This window comes from Lolium rigidum, chromosome 5 (genome assembly GCF_022539505.1).
Source record: "Lolium rigidum isolate FL_2022 chromosome 5, APGP_CSIRO_Lrig_0.1, whole genome shotgun sequence".
Lineage (NCBI taxonomy): Eukaryota > Viridiplantae > Streptophyta > Magnoliopsida > Poales > Poaceae > Lolium > Lolium rigidum.
In genome coordinates, this window is record NC_061512.1 from 166,950,175 (window position 1) to 166,961,718 (window position 11,544).

The 11,544-nt window shown below is 48.1% G+C and overlaps 1 protein-coding gene across 1 annotated transcript; it reads left to right on the forward strand.

Moving 5' to 3' along the window:
- The first annotated feature begins 6,786 nt into the window (after window positions 1-6,786).
- Window positions 6,787-9,959, forward strand: LOC124654324. The gene is made up of 4 exons (XM_047193336.1): window positions 6,787-7,026; window positions 7,116-7,211; window positions 7,327-7,586; window positions 9,265-9,959. The coding sequence occupies exons 1-4, from the start codon at window positions 6,822-6,824 to the stop codon at window positions 9,853-9,855; spliced, it is 1,152 nt and encodes a 383-aa protein (XP_047049292.1). The 5' UTR covers window positions 6,787-6,821; the 3' UTR covers window positions 9,856-9,959.
- Window positions 9,960-11,544: the final 1,585 nt, after the last annotated feature.

Genomic DNA, 11,544 nt, shown 5'->3' on the forward strand with positions numbered 1-11,544 from the left:
ATAGTCGCAGAACCTGCTATTTCCCTCTGTAGAAATGCAAAATAGAAAAAAATTAGGCAACAGATGGGAATGAAATGAAGAAAATGTCATTAATACGGAAGATCGAACCTGCATCGTTATCCCGTTCTGCTCTTGACTTTTGCGCTGCTGCATATGACACATTACGTTTAGGTATGTTAGGATGCCAGCCGAGCTCGGCATTTGGGAAGAACAGCGGGTATGAGAGCGGGTCGTAACAGCCTTGTGTTGCCTCGTATACTGTATCTCTCATTGTTATTACCATGGAGGATAATGCTGCGCTCGAACCTTCTTGCGAGATTGTTACCCTCTACCCAAATAGCAGCCACCTCATCTGATATAGGTTTGTTATATCTCCTTTGGTCTAGCTTCTGGTCTGTGTTCAACTCAATCCGATACTCATCAAGGTTTTCCTTCTGCGCTCCTAGTCTCCTAAACTGTTTCGAGTAGGGGTTCTCTTTGAGGATGTCGACCAACATCTTGACGACAGATTGATCTAAATTCTCTGTGGATTTGGCACGATGGTTTAGGTTCGGATCGTCGTCATAGAAGTACAGTTGCAGATGTTCCGGACGAGAACCTGGCCCGAACGAATGCACGTTGTGGTACATCGTTCTGTGTGCTCGGAATGTGTACACCCCGGACTTCATGTTCGTGTAGTTGTTGTCGAGGGTGACGCCAAGGGTTGTGAAGGAGAAGTGGCCGTTAAAGAACCGGATGCTCTCCCTGAAATGCCGAGAGTCCGCATCAGAGCTAGACCAAAGCCTCATTAGTTCTGGTATAGGCTCCGGTTCAAGCAACTCGGTTTGCCCATTCCAACAGCAGAAACCGTCGGTCTCGTACTGGAATTTCTTGGCCTTGCAAATTTCGCAATTCTCCGCGTGTTCTAGGATGTGCGTGCTGTCTGGCAGGTTTGAGTAAACAAATTCAAAAGGATCATCGTCCGTGGTGTCCTTGTCGGTCGACTCTGGTTCATCGAAGTCCATGTCATCAGCAGTGGAACCTGCAGTCATTATTGAGTTATAGATTATATATATTATATTAGCTCTTAAGAATGAGGATATAATAAAAAGCAAGCTAGGCGGGCAGTTGTACCTTCACCGGCGAATAGATAATACTCATCATCCATGAGATCGCCTGGGTTGGGGTTATCCTCCATGAGCCTGGCAAGGAACGCCTCCATCTCACCTACCCCATATTTGAGTCGGTAAGGAAATGATAATAATAAAATCCTTCTAGACGTAAGAAGATGATCAAGATGTACCAAACTTACTGTCTGTATTGACGGTGTAAGCTTGTGTGCTCTCTAAAGGTGATATGGGGGGCGATGCATGTGTGCTTGACGATGGGTTGGGCGCAGACGATGTACCTGCTTCGGAGCATGACATAGTGATGGACTCGGCGGCTAGGGTGTTATGCTTTGTCGCGAAGCGAGCATTACAACGTTGTTGTTGTGCATGCCTCTCCCCGTGTGGTATGCTTTGCCTGTTTGCTCTTCGGTGTGCAACCTGACGTCGCCTCTCAACCTCTTCCAGGAATTCTTTTTCTGCTCGCTCCCTAGCCCTTTGTTGAGATCTGCTCTCCTTCCTATGATCTTCTGCTTCAGTATTCAGAAGCTCTGACTGTTGCTCATTGGTCTGTTCCGTGACATCCAAGAAGTCATCGCCCCACAAAGTATCGCCCAATGTCCTGCTAAGGTACTCTCCTGCAACATGATTGAGCGGTTAAGTAATTGTTCAGTGGAGATAGGAAATGCAATAAATATGATTAATTACCGTCAGTTTCAGTGGTGTAGTTAAGCCTGCTCGCTAAAGGTGAGGCATGCGGTGAAGCGGATGCCTCCACATCGGGTGATTCGTTAGTGACGGTTCCCAGATATGTCGTATCTGAAGATAAATGAAGCGGGCACTTCATTGCGATTGATTCAGCGCATGGGGTGTTCCGCCTGGTCATGGCTTTTCCGTTGCGTTTACTTAGCATTTTATGTCTGTCCCCGGGTGTTAGGGTGTGGTTGCGAGCTCTTCTTTCTGCATTAATTACTTGTATCTCAGCTGGCGTTAGCATATTTCGACGTGCGTAATATTGTTCCCGCCTAGCTTGCTTTTTGTCATTGTGATGTGTCGATGAAGAACCATGACCTGATTGAATGACCAGATGTTTTTATTAATTCACCATGCTCACTTGACAATGTAAATAATCATTAATATGCAAACCATTTGTTATTTGTTTACCTTGGTCAGATGTAGGTAGAGCTGTAGCCTTTTTTTGTTGGCGGGCTATCCGCCGTTTTTCTAGGTATTCCGCTTTCTTCTCAGCAGACAATCTACCATACCAACTACTTTGTTTCCGTTCCAGATTTTCATCATTAGCAGCGGATAGTGTTACGTTCGTAGAAGGGGTACAATCTGTATAAGAATTTCGCAGACAAGTCATGTTGGTAGTAGTAATCTTTATATCAGTTACATAACAATATTTATACACATAACAAGCGGAATTGGAAATGTTAATAACAAAATATAAGAAATTCTGTTTACCATGTTCTGCGAGCTGACAGGGTTCTTCACAATTTGCAAATGTCGTGTTTGCAATTGTACTGGTTTGATTTGGCGATGGCGACAGTTGAGATCCAGCCGTTGTCTGTGCATGGTTAAAGGAATCGAGCAGATTTTTCCCACTATAATTTTCAGAACCTGGTTCACCGAAATGAGTGCTAGCTGAAAATTCGTATTTAACGGTCAGTACAAACATTCAGAGCTGCACTATGAGCTGTTGGCTGTGCATGGTCAAAGGAAACCAGAAGCTGCACTATGATATGTATGCTTCATACCTTGCTGTACAGGTAGAGGTGCAGTCTTTTTTTTTGCCGAGCTATCCTTTGCTTCTGTAGGTACTCTTCTTTCTTTGCATCAGACAGTCGAGCATACCGACTTGTACTGCTACCTTGCTCCCGGTTTTCATCAGTAGCTTTGTTGGTTAGGTCATTAAATGGGGTCCGATCTCCTGTTTATGAAGGATAGTGTTAACTTGGCAGGTGTGGACATGACATTGATCTTTGTTTGGTCTCATAAGAAATTGAGCATACCTTCATCTGGAAGTTGTTTTGCAGCCTTTTTTTTTTGCCGGGCTATCCTCTGTTTACGTAGGTATTCTTCTTTCTTCTCATCAGACAATCGAGCATACCAGCTCTTGCTCTTTGTCTGTTGACTAATTTCACCATGATCTGTGTTTGTTAGGTCCCTAAATGGGGTACGCTCCCTCGGCGTAGATTCAGATGCATTTTCTTGATCTTTCATCTGGTAGGAAAGCAAAACAAAGAAATTCGAAAGATTAGCACCTACTATTGTACAGGCTACTGATGGGTATTCTACTAAATTGGTTACATCAAAAGCAAATGAGAGTGTAAAAAAATATATGGTTGTAAGAGCAGCCTATTATTTCAGCATAGACGCCAGTAGACCATCAGCAAAGAAAGAACAACTAAATTGGAGGCTATTCCGGAGGAGCCAGGGGTGAGCACGTTGGTGGCCGCGGTCTCTGGCGATGGCCAGATCCTCACATGTACTGGGAAGAAATAATCAACTTCACTCCACAGTGAAAATGCTTGAATGTTGACTGCAGTACCTATTTGTTTGGTGCTACTTAGAAATACACATCATAAGGCCTATGTGAAGAATTCAGATAGATGCAGTTAATTTTTGTTTGGATGAACTCCAGGATGTCAAGTTTGGGAAAAATAAATAGCTAATGAAAATTGAAAAATACCAAATGAAATTTTTTGTTTGGATGAACTCCAGGATGTCAAGTCTGATGCGGACTCTCGGCATTTCAGAACTAATGAGACTTTAGATTGAGAATTGATTATGTGCTTCTGGATTTGCATTTTAACTTTTGCGCATACATGTAAGCTATATTTGCACATCATATTTGCACATTGCTTACATTCCATCTTTCTTGAAGTTGAGGAGTCCAAAACTGATGTATCGGCAGCAACGAACTTCCAGGGAGGTGGTCAGAGATTTTAGTTTCTTATTTTTCTACATGTTTTAGGATTACATGGTACATCCTTTTTCCTGTATGGGTATGTAGAAAAATAACCTCAATTTTTTGACTTTGTACTGCACATTTTGACTATCCAGATTATGTATTGCTTCTTTGGCACATACTTTCAGAATGATGTGCCAGGGGTGAGCACGTTGGTGGCCGCGGTCTCTGGCGATGGCCAGATCCTGGTGATTGCTGTCAGTGGAGCCCCAAAACAGCATCGACAGTGTTGTTTACCCTTTTGATCCAATTATACATCTATTCCTTGCAGGTTAACTTGTTCCAGTTCATGGAAGTACTTGCTGAGACACCTATAGTGCGGATACAAAAATACATCTATTCTATACATGCTACTGAAAGTTTTCTTGTACTAAGATTTACCTTGTTGCTGAACTTTCATAGGAAGGAAAAGCTCAAGGGAGCAAACAGAACAAGGAGGATGGAGCTAGAAAGGGAAAGTTATCGCCATAAGCTTCCTAGACGTAAGATGTTCTTCAGCATAGCCGCACATAACATCTAGCCGCACATGCCCATCAGCAATGAATTGTAACCCAAGGGCGGCGACAGAGAAAATTGATTGTATTTTCAGTTTCTCATTGTTTCATGTTCTTCCTAGACGAATGGCTAGCGGATCATGCTCGGAACGGTGGCGAGAAAAAGGGGAGTGATGGGAAGTGTGCTCCAACGAAGACGTACCTGGAACGGGGCGAGAAAAGCAGAGACACAGTTCATGTTTTTTCTTCGGTGATTGATCAGACGGTTGGTACAAGGATGAGGATCGTGCAATGAAGGAAGGTGTCTTCCTGTAGCGTATCCTGATTGATTTGATTGGCGGCATATTGTACGTGATATGTGATTGCCTTATTTTGGCCGTGACATATTTTGATGTGAAGGAGAACTGTTACCATATTTTGATGTGCCTACTTATTTTGGCCGTGACATATTTTGATGTGCCTACTTATTTTGGCCGTGATATGTGATTGCCTTACCATATTTTGATGTACCGTGATAGGTGATTGAGATATTCTGATTGTATGTGATTGCCTTACCATATTTTGATGTACCGTGATAGGTGATTGAGATATTCTGATTGAGTTTTATACCATAATTAACTTGTGCGTGGGGGGATTTTGGTGTTTGACTTGATCGGACGAAGCGGAGTAGGGAGAATAGATTGGACGGCCAGGATCTTTTCAATGACGACCACCAAACGCGTTGAGTGTCAAACGACCAACTCCCATTTAATAGTAAAGATGCTTGGTAGTCCAAAAAAAATTGTCCTTTAAAAAAAAAACACACAATGTAAGCGAATATTTCCATGCACACGTTTTACTGGGTCCACCCTAGCTCCACTCGGACACAGATCTAGTGCAGCCAGGAAAAATAAAAGATATAAGAGCATCTCCAACGGGCGCGGCAAAACTCGCGAGCGGCAAAGAAGCCACCAGTTTGGCGTGCGCGGGAGCCCACGCGAACCCCAGCGGACGCGGGAAAAAGGCGCGCGTGCTAAAATATTTGCTGCGTCCGCGCTTTTGCGCTATCCCGCGCGGGAAAGTTGCCGCGTCGGCTGCCGCACGCGCTATAAAGACGAAGGGACGCGCGTACACCAACCGCTGAAGTTTCCGCGTGTCTCCGCCTCCGTCTCTCTCTCTCTCTCTCTCTCTCTCTCTCTCTCTCTCTCTCTCCCTCTCTTCACCATTCTACCTCCCGTGCCGACGCTCCGCCTCCGGCTTCGGCAAGATGCCTCCGCGCCGCCGCTCCGCCTCCGGCTACCGCGGCGTCCGAGCGCGGCCGAGCGGCCACTTCGACGCGGAGATCCGCTCCGGCGAGGAGCGTATCCGGCTCGGAACTTTCGACACCACGCACGAGGCGGCGCGGGCCTACGACGCCGTCGCCTGGCGCCTCGGCCACCCCCGCCGGCAAATGAACTTCAACGACGTTTGGACGCGCGAGCAGACGGAGATGCTCGCGCCACCATCGCCGGCCGTCACGACCGAGCAGCGACGGCGCGCCCGCGAGCTCGAGAAGCGCCTGCGCGTGGCGGATCAGGACGAGCGCCTCCGCCTCAAGTGGGCGCGCGCGTTCCCGGAGGACGTCGCCGCCATGGAAGCCCTGCACGCTCTGAAGAAGGAGCAGAAGGCGAGCGGCAGCGAAGAAGAAGGCCGACCACGAGAAGCGCCGGGCTGAGTCGGCGGCGAGGAAGGCGGAGATGGCGGAGAAGGCGGCGCAGAGGGCGAGGAGGGGGAGGAGAAGAAGAGAGGCGCCGGACCGTCGACGAACATGCCCACCACCTCCTCCTCCTCCTTCGAGTGGACGACCACTCCGGTCTCCGACACGACTCCGACTAGCGGATCGTCGGACTTCGAGTGGGAGGACTCCGAGTAGATTTAGTTTAGTTTAAATAAAATGTCGGTGTTTGTCGAACTTCTAATATATTTCGAAATTTTAAATTTTCGTAATTTATTTAATTTGTCTGATCCGTTTCAAACGATATACGATTAAACTAGCCGTTCGCGTGGCCGCGCGCGCTGTATTTTGGCGCACCCGACGTAAGTCCAATTTTACCGTCTGCACACGCGCTGCATTTTGGCGCGTCCGACGGGGCAAAGTTCGGCAAAGCGCGCGGCAACGGTTTACACCGCCTTGGAAGGAAGGTATAGCGCGCCCAATTTTTTGCGCCTGGAGATGCTCTAAGCAAGGGAGGATTCTGGTCCGTCGAATCCCTAATTTCCAGTCGCCAATCTCGAATCCCGCCGCCGGCGATGGAAGAGAGCCCTCGCCCTGCACTGCGGCGGCCGGCCGGTGTCGACCACATGTTCACGGACGGGGCTTGGGCCAGGATGAGCGAGGACACACAGCGTCGGATCATCGCGATCTGGGAGCGGCAGGAAGAACCGCCCACCCGAAAGAACCGCCGCATCCGCAATGATCCCATCGTCGGCCCCGTCAGTATGAAGTACCCCTCTGGTATGTCCTCTACTCCTTCCCGACCGTATGTCCTCTAGCTCTGTTTAGTAAGTATTTCTCACTCGTCGTCATGGATGGGATTGGTGCAGATCCCAGCAGTTCCAAATTATCGTTATCCAGGGACATACTAAAATCGAAGGGTTATGTATGGATCGAAGACCATAGCATGGACGAACCCTCAACAGGTAATTAAGATTTATTTACACATAAATCTTATGATCAGCATTCGTAGTGTCTTCTAATCAGATGTTAGATGATATGTATAATTGACCTGCTTCATTTGTTTTGTTCTCAAACTAGATCTACTGTGTCCGAAGAGATACACTTCCTGTGAATCCAAGAACAACAGATGCTTACATACCCCTCTCCCCATGCTTCAGTTCTTAGATGTTGTGGTCAAATTCTTTACAGAAAATTACCGGTGCTTTGAGTTTATGCGCGACAATGGGATACACAAAAAGATGGATGTTTATGGCATGATTGCTACAAGGGATACTTTGGACTTTTCGCGCAACTACATTTTTCATTGTTCTAGAGAGAATGCTCAACCTATTGACACGGTAATCCTATGCACCTTTTTTGAATATATGATATATCATTATGGAGTAAATTTAAACAACTTGCACTAGTAAACTTTACTTGGTGCGTGAAATAAAGATTTAATGGTCAGGGAGTTTATAGTGGGACTGTGCACTTAAATAGACTTGGGATTTTAGGGAAAGAGTTATGGTGGGATTGGGCATGGGAGTTCCTTTAGAGCATCTCCAACAACTACCGGAATTCACAATGCAAATTTAAGAAATATAAACTCGGGCAATAAACAGAGAAACATAGTTCATTAATTTACAACCATAGCATGGACAACTTAACTTAGTAGTGGACATAACCATAGTCCTACATCAGCCGGATCTAACCCTAACCCTAGGTAGATTGGCTGCAAGACCTGCGAGGTGGCGGCGCTCACTGGAGGCGGATGCACGAAGCTGTGCTGGATGTTGAGGCTCTCCAGGATCGCCTGGTGATATTCGTGCTCCTCCTTCGCCTCGTCTGCCTGCGTTGCAGGCTGGGCATTGCCGGGATTCACCCTCGCAGCATCTGGGGCCTCCACGAAGATTTACAACAAGTCCCGGTGGCCCTTGCCACGACCACTGGTTGCTCAGGAGAGTGGCAGTGCAAGCGCCATGGCTCCATTGTGCGGGAGAGGGGCTGTGCGGGCGGTGTGCGAGGAGAAGAGGCTGCAGTGGCGGCACGCGGGAGCTCCCCCTCCGCATCATTGGCACTGCGGTGGAAGAGGTGGCCACAAGCCTTCGCGCGTGGCCTCGTCGCCGTGAGAGGGCTCTACGTGCCTGTGCCTGTTCGGAGCGACGCTTGCGCATGTGTTCCGCCTCGTTGTCGGCAGGGACTGCGTGGGTGGCACCCGGATCCGCGTGCTGTCGGCCATTTTTTGTTTGATTGCTCGCCAGAGACCCGGATGGCGGTGAGGAATTTCTGCGGAGGGCTCGGGGATGGGTACTCTAAATCAACGCTGGTCGCTATCAGTATCAGGTACCAAGGATGTACATATCCGGGCCAGGCCGATATCGGGTATCTGGTCGGGCCATAACAATTCCTCATCCCAGAGGATTCGGTTTTGGCCCGTTTTCCTCCGGAGATGTTATTACCCAACCTTGTCCATGTTACTTAAATGGTGTGAGTTAGATTCTCAACTCCGAAGCTCAGTCCATGATGTGTAAATGTTCACATAAACCACATAATCTGAGTAACTGTTGATCAAATTTGTCTCGATGGATCAAAATATGTTCAGATTTACGTTCCGGTTTTGTTTGGTGAAAAGGGACTCCTCCCCTATTTCCATTAAAAGAAACCATAGGCTACAAAGTTCCACCAAAACACAACACCACCAATGGGGCGAACCCAGCGAACTGGATGCTAATTGGAAACTGTTTATGTTTCAAAACGACTGCGCAAGAAGAAAGCAACAGGGCTACATTCTAAATTAAGTCGAAGAGACTATCAACATCCATAAAACAACCTAGAAAACTTAAACAGCTGACACCAAACAGAAGTTTAGCTTCCATGGCATTTGTATTGCAGTCATCCTCCAAGCCTAGGTCTCCACGTGGCCTTCATGGCATTTATGTTCCAGTTAATTACTCATTTAGAAGAACTCCTTTGGAGTAATTTCTGTGTTTCCGACATTAGTTGTGTGATTAATATTTATTCTCCACTACATCTTAGGAAGGAGGCTATTTACGTCTGAGGAGCCCAGCAAGAGGAATACTTGCAACAGCCTGCTTGATTGAAATGGATCTATGGGCCAAGGCCAAGACGGGAGGCAAAGACTTGAAGATCATTGCTGGTGGTCTGCAAGCCCTTTCGAAGTTTGACCCGTGGAAACTGAACTATGTTCTTGGGTTAAATGGCAGAATCATATTTGAATCATGTGTTGTTCCTAAAGGCGTGGAGGCGACCATTGAGCTGGATTTCATTGAAGTGCCGGCAGGCGGCTTCCATGTGAGACGTATGTGTGGCAGAACCGTCCTCTCGCAACTTACCTACTTCTTCATCGACAACGAACGTCGCCGTGATGCCGTCGGTTTAATATCTACGACGGGGAAGCATGGTCAGAGATTTGTGGCGGCTGTGGATCTAGGGGATACACTGCGTATAGACTTCATGGAGAAGAGGCGAGGAGACGACACACTCTTGTTCGCGGCGTCCAAGCACGGAGATGAGCAGCAACTGTACCGGTTTAACAATGGTGCGCTGGTTTCTGTGCAAGTCGTCTGGTCAACCATATTATATGATGAGGACTGGGAAAATGAATAGATTTCTTTACAAGTAAGCACGGTTGTCCGTTTCAGAGTAACTCGTCTGAGTTATCTTCTTGTTTGAAGACGAGAGAGGATGGTTTCGATTTTTTTTTTTGCTATTGTTAGAGCATCTCTAGCGGAGCCCGTAAATCCTGCCGGAACCGAACTTTTCCGGCGGATTTACGGGTTCGGGCCGAAACTCGCGCCGATCAGTGACCGAAAAAGTGGGCCGGCCCGAATACGGAGTTCGGGGGTCCGAGAAACTCCCTGCACGGCCCCTATTAAAAGGGATTGCGGAGGGGAGTTCGGTTCGCAAACCCTACTCCCTCCGCCGTCTCCTCTCCCTCCGCCGCCGCCAGTAGCGCGCTTCGACGAGCAATCGACGCTTAGCCAGACACCGATCCTCCGACCGCCGCCGCGCGATGGCCTCCCATGAAGGTTTGGAGGGCCGTGCCGCGGGATTGGGCGGCGGCGATTCGCCGCCGCGTCCGCCCGTCTTCCACACTGAGGCGGAGCGGCGGAAATAGAAGCGGAGCGAGGGCGCGCGCAAGAGGAGCGCTCGCCGGTGGACCAATTGGGGGCTCACGCCCCAGGGAAGCTCGCCCGCTACGGCAACCAGGCCGAGGGCTCCTCCTCCGGGCAGTCGAGCCGCGCACCGCGGCTGCCCGTGGCGGCGAGATTCGAGGAGGACGACCTCGTCCCCGCTCGTTCGCCAACCTTCTCCTCCGGGGACTACGTCCACGGCAGCGACGAGGAGGAGGCGGTGATGGCGCAGACGTTCGCTATCAGCGAGGCGGAGGCGAGGGCGCGCTTCCGCCAGGAGAAGGCCGACGCCGTCAGCCAGGTACGGGAGTATGAGGCGGCCCGCGTCCGCAAGGTCAAGCTCGAAATAGTCGAGCTTGACAAGGAGGACGCGTGAAGACTTCACGCCACCGACGATCTCCGCCAGCACCCGGCACCGCCGCGGGCGCCATAGCTAGAAGTAGGCCGCATTTTGCTCATTAGCTAGGTTAGGTTACCGGTGTACCAGTAGTAATGTCAATTTCCCGCACTATGTAATTATCGATGCTCACATCTATTTCATCTATAAACTATGATCATCGCCTAAAATTACCCGTGCCAATTCGAATTCCTATTTTTAGTTCTATTTTACGGGTTCTATTCTGCGTCACTGCGAATTTCGTCAGAACTAGCGTTTTCGGTGAACTAAACTCGCGCTTTTCGGTTTGCATTTTTTCGGGCTCTACTAGAGATGCTCTTAGCCTTCTGATAAACATTATAATTCGTCATGATTGTCTGTTTGACTGTTTGCCAAGCTTACTTATAACTAAGAATTTACTTACACTAGTTGAATAACCGTGCGTTGCTACGGAGCATATATATTATAATACTGTTAAGCATGTAGGATTCTCGTGCATATCAATCATCATTGTCCAAATTTTGAGCAGAGATCTATTGACATGTACTGTAATCAACACCAGCCTAAGTCAACAACCTAACAATATAAATGTGATCACATAAGATTTATTTTATACCAGCCAACCGTTCAAACAAAATACACATATCTTTCATAGGCAACAATCAAACTCAATTTCAACAAAACATACTCTATTGACTTGAACTTCATCGGTGGGATGCTCTCCCTGGATGCCTGTTGGCATGAACTCTCAGTAGAAGGAACGTGTGGTTAGATGATGTCGTAGTG

Excerpts from the sequence above, each read along its gene's own strand:
- LOC124654324 (XM_047193336.1), top strand. The coding sequence starts at position 6,822 with ATGGAAGAGAGCCCTCGCCCTGCACTGCGGCGGCCGGCCGGTGTCGAC. Across the intron at positions 7,212-7,326 it reads CATGGACGAACCCTCAACAG|ATCTACTGTGTCCGAAGAGA; the intron begins GTAATTAAGATT and ends TTCTCAAACTAG. Across the intron at positions 7,587-9,264 it reads ATGCTCAACCTATTGACACG|GAAGGAGGCTATTTACGTCT; the intron begins GTAATCCTATGC and ends ACTACATCTTAG.